General features: G+C 37.0%; 1 protein-coding gene across 2 annotated transcripts; it reads left to right on the top strand.

Annotated features, from left to right (window-relative positions):
• The first annotated feature begins 379 nt into the window (after positions 1-379).
• On the top strand, positions 380-17214 carry LOC100374399 (solute carrier family 23 member 1-like). Of its 2 annotated transcripts, none has more exons than XM_085504705.1 (13): positions 380-448; positions 7074-7337; positions 9752-9909; positions 10172-10260; positions 10649-10731; positions 11343-11524; positions 12277-12397; positions 12984-13125; positions 13996-14249; positions 14650-14779; positions 15015-15158; positions 16135-16230; positions 16407-17214. In XM_085504705.1, the coding sequence occupies exons 2-13, from the start codon at positions 7098-7100 to the stop codon at positions 16577-16579; spliced, it is 1812 nt and encodes a 603-aa protein (XP_085360831.1). In that variant the 5' UTR covers positions 380-448; positions 7074-7097; the 3' UTR covers positions 16580-17214. The 2 variants fall into 2 exon arrangements, with proteins under 2 accessions (XP_085360831.1, XP_085360832.1); XM_085504706.1 differs by lacking the exon at positions 380-448 and adding an exon at positions 4473-4550.
• Positions 17215-20015: the final 2801 nt, after the last annotated feature.

Raw genomic sequence — 20015 nt, 5'->3', positions numbered from 1 at the left:
TACATCAGCAGCCAAATTTAATTTATGCTAATATATGCTAATTTGTGAAAAAAAGTCACCAAAATGAACACCCAATGTCATTCCAGAAGCACGTATGTAATAGTATAAGTGCAAATGGATACTATATATTTGAAAATCATTAGTAATAACATTCCAAACAAATTCCGAAATTCTAAATATAATATGTTTATAAACGCTCGTTTTTCTTTGAAAAAAATGCACATGACCACAACATATAGTCTCTGAAATTCAAAAAATATGTATGTATATGTATACCATGTATTGTAACATAATTTATGTATTTCATGGCGTGCAATATATTTAAGGTCAATCATTGTGACCTTAAGCGTGGTCGATATGATCGTGTGAAATCCGACATCGTGGATAGGTTGGCGATGATTTGCTAGTGTGTATTCGCATTCGACTATGCAGTGAATGACTATCTCAGGTAAGTAGCAAAGAATACTACTCGTATATGTGCATGTGGCAGTGTTTTTTCAGCATTGAGGGGCTTAATTAAGGATGTTACATCGCTGCCATCAACAATTGCTGCCAAGAGTAATTGAAAAGCGTCTATTGTTAATGTTGAATGAGTTTATGGTATCCATTTTTATCATTTTTTTAAATAAACTGTACTTCCGGTAATTAAAAGAATATTGACTGGGGTCACGAGGTTAATTTTCGAGAAAATGATTGTATTTTAGTGGATAGTGGTCATTTTGGCGGTTGTATAGTGCTTTCATCATAGGTTCCTATGGCAGAGATATTATGCCACATCTCATATTGTAGTCTGGTGACTTGGGCTGAAAAAATAATATATTATTAACGATGAGGTACTTTATGTTTTCCTGAATTATTGCAACAATCTGGGTTTGAAGAAATGTCTATAAAGACAATTTTTGCTTAACATTAAGCTCTATAGTATATGCTCTAAAAATAGGGATTTTTTAAAAATATGTGACAGTAACACACTATTTTATAGTTCCATGTGACAATAGCTCGAGTTTACAGAATAAATGGGGTTTATGACCAACCTTCTCAAAAATGATGAGTAGGCTTCTCTACCTTAAGACGCCACCCCCTTTGAAATCGCCTGGCTATAGTAAATTACGGTCCAATTTACAGATATCGAGGACGGGGAACTTGAATACTGTCAACTGATACACATACTGCGTGGGGTCACTGGTGTTGTGGTTGAAAATTATAAGTATATTCGTCAAAATGTCGCTTTAAAGTTTTATTAAAATCAAAATCAACTCATGCATTGATGTGATGCATTTTTTGAGGAGGAGTGTACAGGGTGTCTGATGGCTATGAAGATGGGGTTGAGGCCATGCTGTACGACAATTTCTGCGAATTTGTTTTACGCTATGTTTACCAACCCGGTTTTCCGATCACCAATCGGATTAAAATTTGATATAGATAGATGCTGTGGAAGTCCATATATAGCACATTCTTTATTATCACGAGTGCTCAATGGTATTTACTCTGTGAATAATATTATTGACTTACTCCCATCGGATTACGTTGTTAATGTTGCATTCTACCATTTGCCGCGGCCTATTAACATTACAGTGTCCATACGATGTCATGTATCCATGTGTAAAGAGGAAATAGCCTGACAACACATCTTTGGCCTAATCACATTTTATCATCTCGAGAGATCTCAATAAAACACGCCTGGCGATGACACGGTGTATAGTTCACTATAATAACTGACAGATTTGCAAGATCAAAAATCGAAATACGCATAGATTCACAGTGAAAAAAAAACACCACAGTAAAAGCTTTGTAAAGCACACTACGCGAAAATACAAACATCTAAACTACGATATAATAAAAAGGATGGAATCGCAAACTAGTGGAATTGTAATGATGTTCGACAAAAGCTAAAAACGTTCACTACAAAAAGACAAACGAATTCACATAGTCGACCGACAGAGCTAGTATTAACAGTTTCCGATCGATCGAGTAGAAAGTCGGGAAATATATATCGATACGCGGTAAGTCGCAATCGGCAGTGTGGGCAACAGCTTTCGCTGAATCATAACAGTTTTGTTTCTGTGGGAGTAAAAGCTTTAACGTTCTGGTGGCCTCGATCACATAGTTAAAACAGGAGAAGCAAGACAAATGTTTGATCAGCAAAAACCAAAAAAAAATCCTCATAATTTCTGTAGTTCATCAAGGGGTTTGTATGCGACTACAGTGAATGTTAGTGATATTTACAGGAATGTATCACAAAGTAAAACAAATGCACCTAGCTAATACATTGAGCTACGCGAAAATAGATGATATACCACGGCCCCGTGTTTAGAGGTAAGCCCCAAATGTGAATAACACATACAGGGGTTGTCTCCTTCCGTCAAAAGAAATCGGCAAGAATAAGATTTCGCGCCACGGACGTAGGTCCTGATAGAATGCGATTATATAGCCGCGTATAATAGGAAGAAATTGATATGTTGACGAACAAAACAGTTGTCAATGTGACACAGTTAACATGATCAGGTTCAAGACCACGTAATTATGTAGAAGTGCCCCGTCCCTGAGAACTAAGTATGAACTTTACCATAAGTGTTAGAACAAAATAAAAAAATAAACGAATGCGGTGTGTGGTGTCCCAGACTTATTATTACACAAACATGAGGACATTAATTCTAGTCGTCGTTTAAATCAAAGTAATGCCATTTTGAAAACAGAAAGTGTAGCAAAATGGCTCAAAGTAAACACTATTTGGCACTTTACTAACAAGGACGAACGATAGAGAAGGTGAATGCAACTCGTGTTAGGTTGTACAGTGTGTGGCATACTGTCGCAAAATCGTTTTTGAAGTTCAACTCACTGAAACTACCATGAAATAAATTACTTTTAAAGAGGGTCTTTACTATCAATATCAGAATTGACCAAATTAATAAAATACATAATGCTTCAAATTGAAACAAATAGTATTTCACACCAAATGGTGCAATTAATATTACAAGAATACCTCAAAGTATGCACGAAGACAGTACAACGGAAGTATCGACCGACGCTGAGTGTACTTTACTGTCTTCGTGCATACTTTTCGGCATGCTCGTGATAAGCTCATATTATTAAGTGTAGCACGTGGTTTTAATTATGAACCGTTCTGTGCAATAAATGTATACCATTTTATGGCATATCATGTTTATGTATTTTCATTTAATAGAAAAAAAATAGTATGATCTCTGGTCAATTATTCAAGAACTGTCCATTTTTTCATAAATAGTTGTGTTAACTTCATGAGAGTTAGTGGTAATTCAAATAATGTGTTAATGTCAACCTCAAGTGTTCTAGAACATGTTCTAATTCAACAACTTGCATTTTCTAAAACGCTGATTAGTATTTTCCAGATGCGTGAATTTTGGCGGCTAAATGGGTTTCAAATATTACGATTATTATTATGGTTAATAATATTCAATATACTATGGTCATTGGTCAATATACTATGGTCAATAGTCAATATACTATGGTCATTGGTCAATATACTATGGTCAATAGTCAATATACTATGGTCAATAATCAATATACTATGGTCAATAGTCAATATACTATGGTCAATAGTTAATTTACTATGGTCAATAATCAATATACTATGGTCAATAGTCAATATACTATGGTCAATAGTTAATTTACTATGGTCAATAGTCAATATAATGGCCAATAGTGTCGTAGATATGTTTTTTTTAGGAAACAGTAGTGTATTGCATGTGGGAGAGGTAGGAAGGATGGTACTAATAATTTAATCTGTCTCTGTCACCCCAACCCACACCTAACCCTGATAGTTATTATGTACTTGGCAATTTTAGAAGATGACGAACGCATTCTTTTTGTTCAATATTGTTGAGCTTTATGTCGGTAATACTTAGTAAATATGCGATTGCCTGGCACTGCCTTTGTTTGGTTTTATTTCGCTTTTCATTGCTTCATTTTTATTCGATTTAATTTTCTCGTCGGTATGCTGCGCTCACACTGCGCGGACGTTCCATGTTATGATGTTTATACAATCACGTAGGTACAGCCTTTTTATAGCGCACGTTCACTTCATTTGTTTGTGTCCATGTGAACTGCTAAAAGAATGCTTTTACGTACACTCCTTGTGAAGACCTGTTCTCTGATTAGTTCTCTGACCTTCGCTCTGAATCCTCGCAAATATTGCCACCAAACCGCAGTCAGCGTGCCGATCGTGATTCATCAATTGGGTTCATACTGAGATCGCAGCGTGGCGTGTCAACAGCCGAGTGAGCTATTCATAGTGGTTTGCTCAGCGGCGGTGTCCCCTGAATTGAAATCGAATGACATTCAGCAACTCTGCGTGGCTCCATGCGGCAGGTTGTTACAATGATAGTGGTAGCCAATGTGGGCGTCGCTACAGCTACACGCCTGTCATTTCTATCACATGACAGGAAGGAAGAAAACTGGCTTACATGACTGAACTGTAAGAGAGGTTTGCGTCTACACTGTGTCCCAACGTACGTCCAAGGAAGTTGCACCCGGGTGACGGGCATAGATTCGAATCTTGAGCGAAGTTTTAGGTTTGTATATTTTCCAAATCGGCGAGCGCTTTTGGCAGAATATTCCTGTTTTATCAAGTCTAATTTGACATTCTTAACGTACTTGTCAACAATAAGCGCAACAATAATGCAAACAATCCTGTACGATGGTGACCGTTCAGCGCAAAATGGTTCTCATGTCCTGTGCCTCTTTCGCGCAATCACCAATTGTAAGCGTGACCGTGTTTATATTCTTACAGGCGGAGTGTTCACTTTTTTAAGCACATTGTGGTGGGAGTAATTTTGTAAAAACACTGTCAATGAGCCTTTGTATGCATGTATGTATATGGGTGTGTCTGTAGTCACTTGAATACAGCTAGTCTTGTACAAATTCAAGTGTATGTACCACAAAAGCACAGGTAAGGTGGAATGAATGCGGAATCGTAGTCAAATAGTTTGTTTGTCCCAGAGAGGCTTTTGTAAGAACGTATTGTCCTCTATCGGTGTTTATTCATGAAATGGTACGAACAGAAGTCCGGCAGCGATATAATAAGAAACACGACTACATAGAGTCGTGTACTAATACCTACCAAGACATATGGTTCTCACTTTGCGATGGGCCCGTGTCTGGGCATCTTTTAATGATGTGTATCTTCATACAGGTACATAATTGTATTCGTAATTTGCTAGGCGGTTCCATTTAAAGCCAAATTTACTCCATACATAACATGACGTTAGATAATATTTACGTGATGGGTCGCCGTGTTTTTTCTGCTACATTGATGAATTGAGTCGAATTTGTTTACATTGTGAAATTGACAACCCGTCAATTGCATTACAGATGACCTCATAAATTAAATTGGATTTAATATCAATAACGGAGTGTTAATAATTAATAAAACAAATTACAGCACGAGTTTAGTTAATCTGATATTACTGGGTCCTGAATTTGATACCATCCCTATTATATCAAATGTATACCACAAATTGCTTACATTTGTTGTGACTGGATTTATATAAATATGTTTATTGTAATGTTCCTTGTAGAGGTGAGCACTATGACGACCCTCCACTTTTCTATCAACAATTCCTTTTAACGTCGTGTAGAGTCAACAATGAGAAACCAGAAGGATTGTGTGTGGATGTAATACTAAGCGCCTTGGTATAAATCGACCGACAAAACCTATACCAACAAATGTAGTTTCAATGTTTGTTTTAAAAACTAGTGACAGTGTTTGGTGTTAACGCTTTACTACAACACTAGTTTATCGAATTAGGTTATGATTGTTCCAAAGAATTGTTAATGATTTTATTTTTCCTGGAAAATGGATACGCAATAAACGGTATTGACAAGCGAGTCGTGGCAATTATAAAAAAATATGTAATGTGGTGTTGGACTAGTCAACTAATTATGACCATACGATAGCATGTGTTGCTCACCATTCTATTTTAGTATATTTGATCAGATTCTTTTTCCAATTTATCGGCTCGGGTTCTTAAAGATGCTTTGTTAGATTTATGGTGTTGGACATAATTATCTCTGTGTTCCGAGTAACTTCTGAACTGAATGATTTTACAGTTGTTACTTAATTGACTTACCCAATTCGCTGCTTTGGAATCTGTAAAATGGTTTACTGTGCATATAGCCACTAACTAGTTCACTAAGTACGTGTGTTCTTATTGATATGGATCATATCTTGCCATGGAAGACAGTGAACTTTATATCTTCAGCACAATACTCCGATAAAACCATCACACCCAAATCACGATGTTATATATGTTGCATTGTGTTAATTGTATTGAACTTACACGTCAATTTGCTCGGTAGCAGAATGGTTTTCCTTTGATAAAGCCATGGTATGGCATAAAGACTACTTGCTGTGTCCACGACAAATAAAAAAAAACTGTCATTCAACAACACGGGGATACTGATGAAATTCCGGTGTTTAAAACATATTGCGACGAAATTGTAATGCCCCCACCCCCCGGGGTTGTTTGTTTTCGGGCACTGACGTCTCACGGGGGGCGTTTTTGTGTGTACATCTAAACAAACCTTTATGACGAATGTTGATTCTCAACATGTCAATTCATCATATGTTTGACCATACCAATGTAGACATCGCATGTACAACTGGTTTTCGGAAGAAAGACTACTACAGTCGGTACAGAAACCCGGTCCAGATTAAGTTCGTTGCAACTTGTTACATTGTATTGCTACTTAACTGATAATAACACATTATCATCCATGCTCAGACATTATGTAAGTTTGCCAAGTACGCCCACTGTAAATGAACAAAGACACGTTTTATCGCATTATCTCGTGTAGTCTTGTGTAAGCAAACAATCGGAATTCACTAAGGACACATTTTCTGTTATCCCTTGAATCTATAGCGGGTGCGTGATTACAATAGACTCCCAGTGATCCGGACGGATTTCCTGCGATGGTTGCAGTATTTCTTTGTCTATATAATAGAGGATGACGGCTATACAGTAACACTGAGGCGGAACGTCGACGACGTTTGGATTGATATATGTCAATTTGTACAATTGTTTTTCTTTTTGTAGTACTTCTTGGTATAGTGCACAGAAATGGACGTCACTGTCAATAGTACGGTTCAAGTGGACGATGGTTGCGACATCCAAATGAAGGCTATGAACGGCAAGGAGGCGACACGATACGACCAAACTAGCGACGAAGAAAACGAGAGCGATGCTGATGTGATCGTTGTAGATACTCATGATGAAAAGACGGTCTATCAAGGAATGGATTTAATTTTCTCGATCGAGGAAAGCCCTCCGTGGTATGCCGCTATTTTGTTTGGATTCCAGGTAAACAATACATTAATAATAAACAAATGTTTTGAGTATTTTCTTATGGGTGAACCATATATCGACATGAAAGATGACAGAATTACGAACATATAGGCCAAAAAACGATATCAAAACGATTTGTCCCCGATACCCAAATCATGGTGTAAAAATAATATAACTAATAATAATATTTTTGTCATTGTATATTTATTTATCTTTATGGTAGTGTAAAGTCGGTTCATTAGAATGGTGGCTGTGATCATGACAGTCAAATACTTTCACATTGCAAGTCATTTTATCTGAAAACACCCATTGACAATACTCAGTTCCCGTTCTGTATTTAGTACCAAATTCCATCACTAGCACCAATCCAGTAGTGTGGGTGTACATTATGCTAAATAGTGCTATGATGATAGCAGATGTTGTTGGCAATGTAGTGTAATGAGCTGATAATATTTGGTTGAATCACTAGAAATCGTAATTTGCAACCAAAATCCAGTATATAGAATCATTGTACTAACTGAATGAAATCAGGCAAGCCATCTCAGACATGCACCTGTAACCCAATATGTATGATTCTGATACAAAGCCTTTTCATCTGCGAGCCTCAAGCGATATATTAGTGAGGAATCGGTATGTGTATAAATAAAAACAACATGGCCGCCAGTCGACCATTTTATTGAGGTTATTGGTCAATGTATGTATTTTTATATTTAACAAAAGCAACTTTTAAATTGTATGGATTTTCAGTCTGCATATTTTAAACTTCTGACCCGGCAATAATAAGCCCTGAACTAAATTGAAGCTGAAGTGTAAGAGGAAATACATATTAACAAAGCCTTTTCAATAACTATTCAGTCGATGTTGTGATTCCAGGGGCCTGGGAACTGTAATTCCATGACAAACACAAAAGCGGTTCACTCACACACAAACCACTAAAAGCCTTAGACCCACAGTACCACTCTCAAGAGACCGTGGTTCACCCAAACAATGGAACAATAGGAATTGTTTAAGTTTGTGTTTATTGTATGCATGCTGTAAGAGCGCTCAGATAGTATGCCAGTTGAACCGTGCATTATTTGGGAGGTGTCCGCTTCAGTGAAAGGTTTAGCCGAAAGATAAATTTTGAAAGAAGTTATTTTTTTCGAAATAATTGTCAGATTGTTTCATTTTTATGTTACTGATTAATCTCATTTTCTCACTAGAAAAGTTGCGTCAGTGTAATTTAAAAGATACGAGTCTCATAATCTTACAAACAACTTTTTTTTATAGTTTTGTTTTTGCCAGGCGACAGTTCCGGACATAGAATGTCACTGTTCCCTCTCCTGAATTGCAAGTGCTTAGGCTGACACATGAGTGCATTTTGAATTAGAAGTCATTTCCTGTTTCGGACTACATGACAGGGCTGTGCGGCCATCTCCCTTTCAACTCGCAATTTAATGCGCTATCCTGGCGTCAACCAGGCTCGGTCGAACACAAGCACCTGCGGACCTTATCCAAGGTTCCCCCAAAGTCGTATTCAATCTCGGCCAGTGGATTGGCCTCCCCATTGAGTCTGTGCACGGTTACTAAATACGTAACCGTGGTCTGTGGCACACTCGCCCAGGGTATGGGTCGGCGCTTGTGATGTTCAGCCTATGGTAGGATTTGAACTTGATATAAACGATGAACGATATAAGACAGAAGCTTTCATTTCACTTGTCGTCGAGCTGGAAATCGTTTGTTCGAATCCGGGGCTTTGCTGCAGAAAAATATTGTCATTAAATAGTGAGAGAAAGTTGTACTCTCAACTTTGATTATTTTAGAACAAGATAGTTCTGATAAAACAATCTGACTACTAGTCAATGAAGACAAACAAACAGTATTTTACTAGTAAACAAGTACAAGATTGTTTTACGGCAACCGAGGTGGCTCACAACATAGCATTTTATAAAATCATTTTTTTCAATTCATTTACATTTTTACAATTCATTTTTATTTTATAATGCCTTTTTTAATAACCATTTCCGGTTCGGAAATCGATTTTGAAAACCCCATGTTCGTTTCTGATATATGTTTGCATTTAAAAAAAACAATTGTTTAAATCCATTTTCATTTTTAAAATCTATTTTCGTTTTCAAAATTTATTTTCGTTTTCAAAATCTATTTTCGTTTTCAAAATCCTTTTTCATTTTTAAACCCTGTTTTCATTTTTGAAATCCATTGACTGGCCCTCATGAGAAGAAACAACGCCATGCAAAAAGGACAATTGTCGTGTACGTCACAACCCGTTTTATACTCGATATTTAAGGCATTTCGCAACACATACAATATTTTTATTGCCAGAATTCATTCATAGATCTCAAATATTATGCACGGAGTGACAAAAAACAGAACTCTGCCCCTTTAAGGTAGTCGCCAAAAATAATTGTTTTTTTTGTCCTTCTTTTCAGCAACAAATGACGATGTTCGGCGGTGCCATGACATACCCATTTCTTGTGTCCATAATAATATGTGCTAGCCACGATGGAATGATCACAGCCCGCATATTTAGTACACTCACATTTATTATCTCTATCTCAACCTTTCTACAAACAACGTTCGGGGTAAGGTATGGATGATTTATTTATTTATTTATTTATTTATTTATTTATTTATTTATTTATTTATTTATTTATTTATTTATTTATTTATTTATTTATTTATTTATTTATTTATTTATTTATTTATTTATTTATTCATTCATTCATTCATTCATTCATTCATTCATTCATTCATTCATTCATTCATTTATTTATTTATTTATTTATTGATTTATTGATTTATTGATTTATTGATTTATTGATTTATTTATTTATTTATTTATTTATTAGATTACCAATAATGCAAGGTCCTTCCACTGGTTTTTATGTCCCAGCATTAGTGTTTCTTTCACTGCCTGAATGGGAATGTCCAGCCCATGGTAGGAATAAACTTGAAACAATCTTCATATTCATGTGTGTAGTCAGCGTGTGTATCGTAACGGGTGATTTAGTTTTTAGTATAGTATAGCTATGACAAATGCAACGGTTAGAATATATTGAGCAAATTAAGTAAATTGACGCGTCCACCCAGTATGCATTAGCATTCATATTGCAATTCTAGCTAATATGGACTAAAAATAACCGAGGCCCATTTTCACATTGATAAACTCTGTAACAGTGTTTTTACGCGTGTTTTAAGAGTGGAATTCAAACCGAACACCTAACAGTCGGGTTGTATAGTGTGGAGGCTACAGACAATTGTATCTATAGTTGGGTTTATTGTAGTACTGATCCAGCCATAATTCCACACTGCATTTCTCTATACAGATGTAGATATTATGAACTCTACTGCCAATATCAATGAGACTATATATGTTGACGTCATAGGATGGCAAACAAGAATGCAAGAGGTAACTCAACTTGGCTTGTCCCATTATCACAGTAATTAGTAAATACCGTGCAACTTTTCTCACTCCAGTTAGAGTGACTTCAGTATGCTTTATATTTTCTGAATCTTTCCTAGCGGTTAGATTTTCTGATTATATGCAGTCAAATAAATATTTTCATCAAATACTCAGATCACGATCAAAGGACCTCAATGAATTGATAGCCGTAAAGTAACGATAAGTTCAAGTTATCGACCGTGGACGTACACCAAGCGTTGACGAAGGCCTTGTACAAAATGACAGGTTTTGATCGGGGGGTACATAGCTGAGTGCTCAAAAATGTGACCATTTTCATACCTGGGTAGTAGCAAAATCTATACCCATATTTATACCAAAATACCATTTGTGTCATCACTGTTTATTAGAAGGGCATTGTATATTGATTTATTAATTTCCGGGTTGATGTATATATGAGGCCGGGATCTGAGGTGGAGATATTCGCCTATACCTTATACACTTATACCTAAATTCTAAAAAACGAGAACCATTTCAGGGGCACGTCCCCGTTAGGCAAGTTCTATGTATCCCCCCTGGGGGTGGGTTGATTAGTGGATCAATTTCTTTTTATTTGTCAGATTCAAGGTGCCATCATTGTGTCGTCGTGTGTCGAAGTGCTGTTAGGATTATTTGGTGTGATGGGATTTCTTTTACGTTTCATTGGTCCTCTTACGGTGGGGCCAACCATCGTAATGATTGGTTTAGGTATCTACAGAGTGGCGGCTCTCTTCTCAAGCGGTCATTGGGGAATCTCCTTCCTGTAAGTCACACTTCCGTTTTATAATTGTCACCTGGTTAGGCAGGTCTTTGACCGGCCTCGTTCGTGTCATCGAAATTGCTCTGTCATTATTCAAATGTATTTAATCTATACAACGGAGTTTCTCAATAGAACCCACGGAGTTCCTCAATGGAACCCACGTACAATTGGTCCAATATTTTTGGCAAATGTGTTCACTATTCCGATTATTATTAAACAGGAACTAAAAACGAATAGAATGTATTTGCAGTACATAACTATGTAACAATGGCACCCATGATTTGGTACGGAAAATATAAGTCATTGCACATGCGTGTTAGTGTGTTTTTTTTATTTGTCAACGAACGAATACAGCTATGTGTTAATCAAAACAGCATTTTAGTGTACGAAAAAAAACCCAACTAGGACATCAAAGATGCATGTTTTCGTCTATATTTCATTATTAAAACCACTTCCGTTGATAACATATGCAAAGAAGAAGAAAATAGATTACATTGTAAAAGCGTCCTAATTACATCGTGATTTATATTTGTGGGTGTCGTAATTCAGAAGTCTGTAACATACATTTAATTGGATTTGCTAAACGGGTTGACATTGCACTCGTTTCGATGTACAGCATTTTAATAGCGGAATATGTTCGATAACTACCATACGCTTAGGCAGTCTTGTCCATACTCATTGTGCAGGAGGTTAAGTAGACTTGTTTACGGCTGATATAATCTATTTTTATACGAACATTTATTTTTTATTTTTAGTACAGCGGCTTTGATTGTGTTATTTTCTCAGTATTTACGCCGGATACCAGTGCCAATACCAGTGTGGACAAGATCAAAAGGATGCCATGTGAAATGGCCAATGCTGTTTAACCTGTTCCCTGTAAGTTGGTAATATTTTGTTCATTAAATAAATCTCCAATCACTCTGGCGTACATATATAAAACTCAGTATTGCTTAAGTAAAAGTCCTTCCTATGGAGTGTGAATGCAAGAAAGATGAGTACCATTGATTGCGTAGAGCTGTCTTGTTTTCTCCATAATTTATGCGAGATGCATGAGATGTCTTTGAAGTTACTCAACCAATCAAATCATACTTGGCATACGAGATATGTCTTTCGAAAGTGCGTGTGTCTGTGGCCATGCCTCAGTTATTGTAAATATTTTTTTTTTTTATTTTCAAACGTTAGCATGTCCCACATGTGGCACAAATGTGGCAAAGGCTGTCACGGAAAGTACAATAACTATTTTTTTTTTTTGACGGAAAAGCCGAATAAAAGAATAGCTTAACAAAATAAAATGGCTGAGGACAAATATGAGAGATTTCACAGAATTCTCTCTAAGAAAAGAAAATCTGTTGTGAGCTAGAATTTCAAACCTAGCAACCACCATGCCCCCTCTCCAAACGAAAAGATCAGTAACCTGTCGATGTGTTTAATATATCATGAAATATTATGTGTCATTGTCTAGGTGATCATGGCAATTAGTGTATCCTGGTTTATCTGCTATATCTTCACAGCGAGTGACGTCATACCACATGGAAATCGGGCCCGAACCGATTACAGCACAGCGTCGGTTGAGAAAGCGCCGTGGATATGGTTTCCATTGCCAGGTTCGTATCTGAATAATACCACGATGTTTATAATACAATATGGTTAATTATGTTATGTTTATCCTTCATCAGTTGGGTATGGACCTTTATGGGAATGTTGAAAACCATAAAGTGAGTTTTTTTTGTTTAGATAAAATGTTTATGAATGAGAAAATAGAAGAGCTTGTAGTAAGACATCTAAATACCCTATTCTCGGGGGGGGGGTGCTCCGTACAGAACGTTCTACGTGCACCACTGTACCATGTATTTTTTTGGGCTCAGTGCGAGCTGCTATGGAACGCCAGTCGAATAGCCGGTGAAAAACAGATGAAGTCGAAAAAACTCAATCTCAACTTTGAAGCAATCCCGAGCAACCAATTGTATATTTGTTACACATTTTGGGGTAAATTGTTACATTGTTCATGGAAGTCTCAGCAACTGTTCCAAAGTACCGTTTTCCGAGAGTTTCCGGCCTTTGTTTTCACCCTGAAGGTTACAAGCAAGGCGGTGAAAATGCTCGGATGTCCGCCCGAGAATATGGTGTGAAGATATTGAGATTCGACCGGCATCCTGGCGGTGCCATTTTTTATTATTGTTTCAAAACGAGAAACGTCATATATAGAAATAAAATATCTTCAGAAATGTATTTCAATTATAAGATTATCGAATGTTAATGTGTCTTTACTGTAATTTTGAGCTTCGCCCACCGACCAGTCATGAGTGGCGCCGCGGCCATCTTGAAACACACTCTTGCCACGCCTGAACGAATGCATTTCGACGTCCGCGTTTAACTCGCTGTAGCGTTCTGTTGTAGTATTACCTGTCCAATATTATCATTTTATTTTCACATTTCCAAAATTTCATGTTTATTTTGGTGTCATGTCGTTTCAGGTCAATGGGGAGCTCCGAGATTTAGTTTCGCGTTGGTGGTTGGGATGATCACGGGTGTGCTTGCAAGTATAGTAGAATCCATCGGAGACTACTACGCATGCGCTAGACTGAGTGGCGCTCCTTCCCCGCCACCACACGCCGTAAACCGCGGTATTGCCATGGAAGGATTATGCTGTATTTTGGCGGGAATATGGGGTGCTGGCGTTGGTGTGACGTCATACACAGAAAATATTGGGGCTATCGCTATTACCAAGGTACGAATTTAATCGTATCCTACATTTCATTGTAGATTAAAGTACTAGTACATGTAACTATCTTCTTTATACTATCTTCTTTAACAATGGCGACGCTGGCTGACTGGGGTGCGATACGCCTTCCCGATAAGTAGCGCCCTCTAGCGGTGACGTACTTCTGTTTGCTCTGAGGATGTTGTTTTCAAGACGGTCTGTATTTATCCGTCGTTGAATTAAAAAACCAGCCACACAGTTAAAAAAACAGATTCTACTACATATATGTTGCTTTCAATCAACAACTTCATGTGTAAGTCACACAACGCTTTGCCGCTAGATGCTATGACTTATGAATTCCCTCATTAAATCAGTCGTTCTATAAAATCTGAGTATTGAAAACCATTTTTTTATTAATCCATTCAAGGTTGGAAGCCGGCGTGTGATGCAGTGGACTTCGCTAGTTTTGCTCGTGAGTGCAGTGATTGGTAAAGTGGGCGCAGCTCTCTCGACACTCCCACTGCCCATCGTAGGTGGCGCTCTAATTGTTATACTCGGTAAGCCTGTGTACATTTCTCCTTTTGGTTAACGTGACCAATCAAACATGATTTTGAACTTGTTGTGTTTTATATTGTTTCTTGTGAGCAATGCAACTCATCGTAAAATATATAAACGTGGCAGTATTTGACCCTGAAACAATGAAAACGGTAGTATTTTGTTTTGTTTTTTCAAGTTGTTTTTGTTTTTCATTCATTCATTTTTTTCATTTATTTATATTTGTGTTTCTTATAGGAATCATCACTGCTGCTGGGGCAGCCCATCTTCAGTTTGTCGAAATGAATTCTTCCAGAAATCTCTGCATTTTCGGTGTAGCTATATTTTGTGGTGTTATGATTCCAGATCACATTGAATCTAATCCAGATATTATCGACTTAGGTAAGCATAAAACGCGGTGAAGTTTTCACACCGTGTCGATAATATACCATGCAACACGTGTTTAATATACGTTTTTCGTGTATACATGAAATTCGAATGCATGATGAGTGGCGATGTTACGCCTTAAAAATTATCACGACTAACTAGTTAAAAATGAAACATTTAAACCCACGACAAATTCCCGATGTTCTGCTGAACAAAATTTCAATCAAGTACTAGAAGTTAACAAAGAGTAAATTAAAAGAAATAGTTCCCGAAATTGCTTCCATTACACTGAAAGTCCAAAATGCCCGTGTCAAAGATTTCTTAGCAGCGCGTATCCTCGAGTAAGCTCAAATTCTGTGAGTCGTGCGTTTAATCATGATTATTAGAAGTTCATCAGCGGTGAACCCGTTGAAATCGTATTGGGTGTATTATGTTTGTTCTGATTGTTTTAACGTGACATTTAAATCTGCACATTTTAACATAACACATGGTGTTTTGCGATTTGATCAATTTTGTTGAATTGGCGCCTATTTTGTCAAAAATCCTAAAATCGCCCGGATTCATTTCTCGCAGCTAAATTGGGCATTGTAGGATCATACTCTTGGTTACGTGTGTTCATCATACATTTTTGTTTCAGATTCGAAACAAACAGTCGACAGGCAATTACCATCGTACCCATATAAGTTTCTCTAACTGTGTGTGTGTGATTGTAGACACAAACATGCTGCATACAAATATGCATAGGGCACTTCGATATACATGTGATTTGACATGTGATTGACTGCCGTTAATAACAACAAAGGGATTGTGCATTGTCATTGCATGATACTATGACACAGCTTCTTAAACCCCGATTTTTAGTAACCACGTGGTACATTGTAATAGAATAATCATATACACGTCATATTAGGTTATTAAAAAATAACTTTTTCCTGCTAAAAATAGGTTGTACTAGTATTTACATTAAATGTTAGAATCGTTCTGTTTTCAGGTAGTAAGCTTGCAGATCAAATTATTACAGTATTGCTAAAAACGGGTATGTTCGTGGCTGGTGTCATTGGGTTTCTACTTGACAATACTATACCAGGTAAGACATGTCTTTCGACAGTGAAGTATAAAAGCGAATATTACGATGAATTGTTACATGACCTTCTCTTATATTCCTCACCCCCACCTCTCCTCTTTACCCCTCCCCTATCTTCTTTCCCATCCACTTATCGCCTCTTTTCTGTGCAGTAATGTATTCACATCTTTTTTCACCAGGTACTCCACAAGAGCGGGGTATAATACGATGGAAACAGTTAGACGTTACCCAGTCACGTGGGCAAACCGAAGCAATAAGAAAATGTTACGATTTACCATTTTGCTCAACCAGAATTCGTAACAGACGTTGGTCCTACTTTGTGCCGATTTGTCCGGGGTTCATGGACAAATAATTTTATCAGAAATGATAATTCTTATATCGGAATGAATAATGTACGACGTCGTGTGTTGCGTTTACACTGCAAAAACTTAATGACCAACGAGAAAACAAATACATTTGGTCTTGGGACGAGGCTAGTACACAAGGCCACAACAACTGCGTTGTTTTGAATATTCTAACTTCGTTAAAACATTTATTTTATGGAATTAATGGGGTTTTAAGTCATTTGAATGGTAAAGTGGGTACTTTACTCCTGTCAATGTGAACTGAACAATACTTTGTATATGTGCATTTACTTATGATATATGCATTTGATATGGCGTGTATGTGTCATAAACTCGGCTGTATGTTAGTAATGTTTATTTTCGGTTTATTTATTACTGCAAATTCATAATATTTCGGGTTAACTTTACAAATTAAATAAATAAAAATCGGGAATCAGAGAGACACAATGAATTGTGTCACTCACCAACTCTGCTACTACGATGAATTCTTCAGGGCATACTTAGCTACATGATGACTGCAACACGGACAGCCAAGTTAAAAGTCTCTGCCGAGTCAGTGAGGTGTTTATTAACTATTTACCAAACTTCACCTATCAATATATCAATGTCATGTAAGCGTTGTATTATAGTGAATTGAGTATTCGTTCTTACAATATCAATATGTTTAAACCATTTATTTATTTTAAGTAACTTCTAAAAATTAATTTTAAATCGATTATTACTAGAAAAAACGTGTCTTCTTATTTATAGTCGCCGTGGTGTTTGTGAGTTTCAAAGTTGCTAAATTATCAAATTGTTACATTTTTATCATTTTTGAGACGAGCAAATTACAGTCTTATGTGAATAAGACATGAAAGAAAAAAAATTGTCGCTTGAATTTTAATTTGGATATTTCTTTCAATATTAATCATCTGCTTGGGGCCCTTTGCAGACAGATGCTATTCATTTTGAATTCCATCAGAGTCTACTCCCAACCCAACTTGCCATTCTGTGATTGACCAGTTTCATTCAAACTCGGTAAATTATACAAATTACAGCGTACGTGTGCAATGTATATTTGATGTTGTGGGATTTTTATTTATTTATTTCAAATGGTTTTGTGCCAAATGACATATCCAGACATGAAGTCAGGGTACTTGCTGTCTCTCCCGATTTGTTTGTTATATACAATCTGGTCTCCAAACCCAATACCACGTGTTTGGGTTATGGGCTCATACCACTCATTAAAACTCCATAGACGACAATGTTAACATATAAGGAGATTGCTATATGAAAATGATAAACAAAGTTGAAAACATGGCTCAAAAATGGGAAATCAACATGCCAGTAATCAACCAAATGAAAAAACATGCCTGCTCACACCTTTACAAATCGCAGGTAAACAAGACACACCTACTGTATTTGCATTGCACCTAGAGAAATCACTGGAAAAAAACACCAAGGTTAGAACATCCAAATACACACAGAATAAACCCACAGGTACACAGCCGCTAAGTAATAAGCAAAAGATCACATGTTAGCCTCACCTTTGACCCAGTTGATGCACGCCCTCAAAGAAGGCGCACCTGAGAAAAATATTTAAACAAAATCATTGGGTCTTGCAAGGCATTTAAATTGGGCTACGAATGATGATTGGTTGATTAGTGGCATGACCTTATATACTGCAGGGTGAACGGCCGGCTGTGGGAAACGAACTGAAAACCTCCCGATGTGAGGTCAACTTGACACGCTAACTACTGTACCAGATCCAGTATAGTTCAATCTTTCCTGTTCAACAAATACTATTATATAAAGGGTATTATATTCATATTGGATTTACTTGTGTTTGAAATAGTTCCAGGGAAAGTAGATAATTCTACCCAGCCCCTTTCACTGCAGTGTGCGATAGAACCACCATCAACGTCGTGATTACCAGAATGTTCGTCATTCGTTTATTTTTAAAATCATAATTTTTGCCGACGTTAAAAAACATTTACTTCTGTCGAGAAGGTACATACTCAAATCATTTGACATCACAAGCATTTGGGTTTTAGTTCTAGTCTAATCTAAATCGAACTCGAAATCAAGATTTGGATTTAATTGGATATGTTTAAATATCCGTATTTATTTTAAGCAATTTACTTGTGTTTGATAGAATAGTTGAAAGCATTGATGAAGAAATTATGATGAATGCACCATAGTTTGTATCTGCAACTACTAAATGGTGCCGCGAAACCGTTTACATAAGTCGCACGACTCGAGCCTTCTAGCGATGAAGCGATCGTGTGGTAATGTGGGACTTAGATGAAAATCGTTTATCGATATAGTCATTTAGAATGTATTAAATCTCATAAAATCGTCCTTTCTTTATCTGAGTCACGGACCTGCTTTGTTGGTAGATGGACGACTTAATAGAAAGATGCATCGCGCATTGAAACATGTATACAACGTATGTTAGTGAAAATAGCATCAGATGTTCGTTTCATGTGATGGTTATTAATAAATAACACTCCAAACCTTACATACTCGAGCCTGTCGATGAACATTTTACCTGGATTGCGACGTAAAATGCTAAGTATCAAGTATATGCGTTTTTGGAACCAGAGTAAGGTACACGATTGCGACGTAGATGCCAGAGTCATCAAATACTAGTAGACAACTCTGCTTGGTTTTTAAGTTGAAGTCGTTTGTCATCTGAAATACAAACCCGACTAAGCCCGATAGTGTGTTTTTGGAAATAAACTATGGTCGAAACGCCAACTGCTGCGTCGAAAATGAGTCACATTTGAAGATGCGTGGCGGCGCACCATATCGTTCTAGGGAAACGCTCCCCTGTGTTAACAGTATGATTAGTATCAATAATAATACAAACATCAGGCCATCGAGCAAAACTGTTAAATGTGAAGCAATGCTGTCACCATGGTAACCAATGCAGAAACAAGGAAATGTAACTGTGAGCATTTTTCACAACATTTATACGTTTTATTTCTGAAGAAAAAGTTTTTTTTTTCTATCTCATATACCCTGAATTACAAGAGACAAGAGAATATAATCTTCGATTCTGTTCGAAGCTGTACTCTTACATTTCCCATGATTTATATCAAGTAGTCTTCGTGAAATCATTGTATGCCGGGTACAGTGGGATTATTGACGTCTGAGGTCTAGCACGTACATTCGTAACTAAACCCCGCGTTGTCGAATTACTACCCGTCATGGAAAATTAACAGAAAATAAACCAGCAACTTGAATGGTGGCGCTGTACATCAAATAAATTAACAAGTCACAACACGTCCATTTCACGGCCGATAACACCTGTTCATCTGCACATCGGCGAACAGGGATGGTTATGAACTCAGTAAGACGGTGTTGTTATTGACGGTTGCATTGAACGATGGGGAAATGAACTTGTTTAAAACACACAGAGCAAACACTCACGAGCAGTATTTCCGTGACCTTCAGCGCATA

Source organism: Saccoglossus kowalevskii, chromosome 10 (assembly GCF_978046115.1).
Source record: "Saccoglossus kowalevskii chromosome 10, keSacKowa6.1, whole genome shotgun sequence".
NCBI classification, from domain to species: domain Eukaryota; kingdom Metazoa; phylum Hemichordata; class Enteropneusta; family Harrimaniidae; genus Saccoglossus; species Saccoglossus kowalevskii.
Note: the sequence above shows the minus strand (reverse complement) of the source record. Positions and strands in the feature narration are given on the sequence as shown.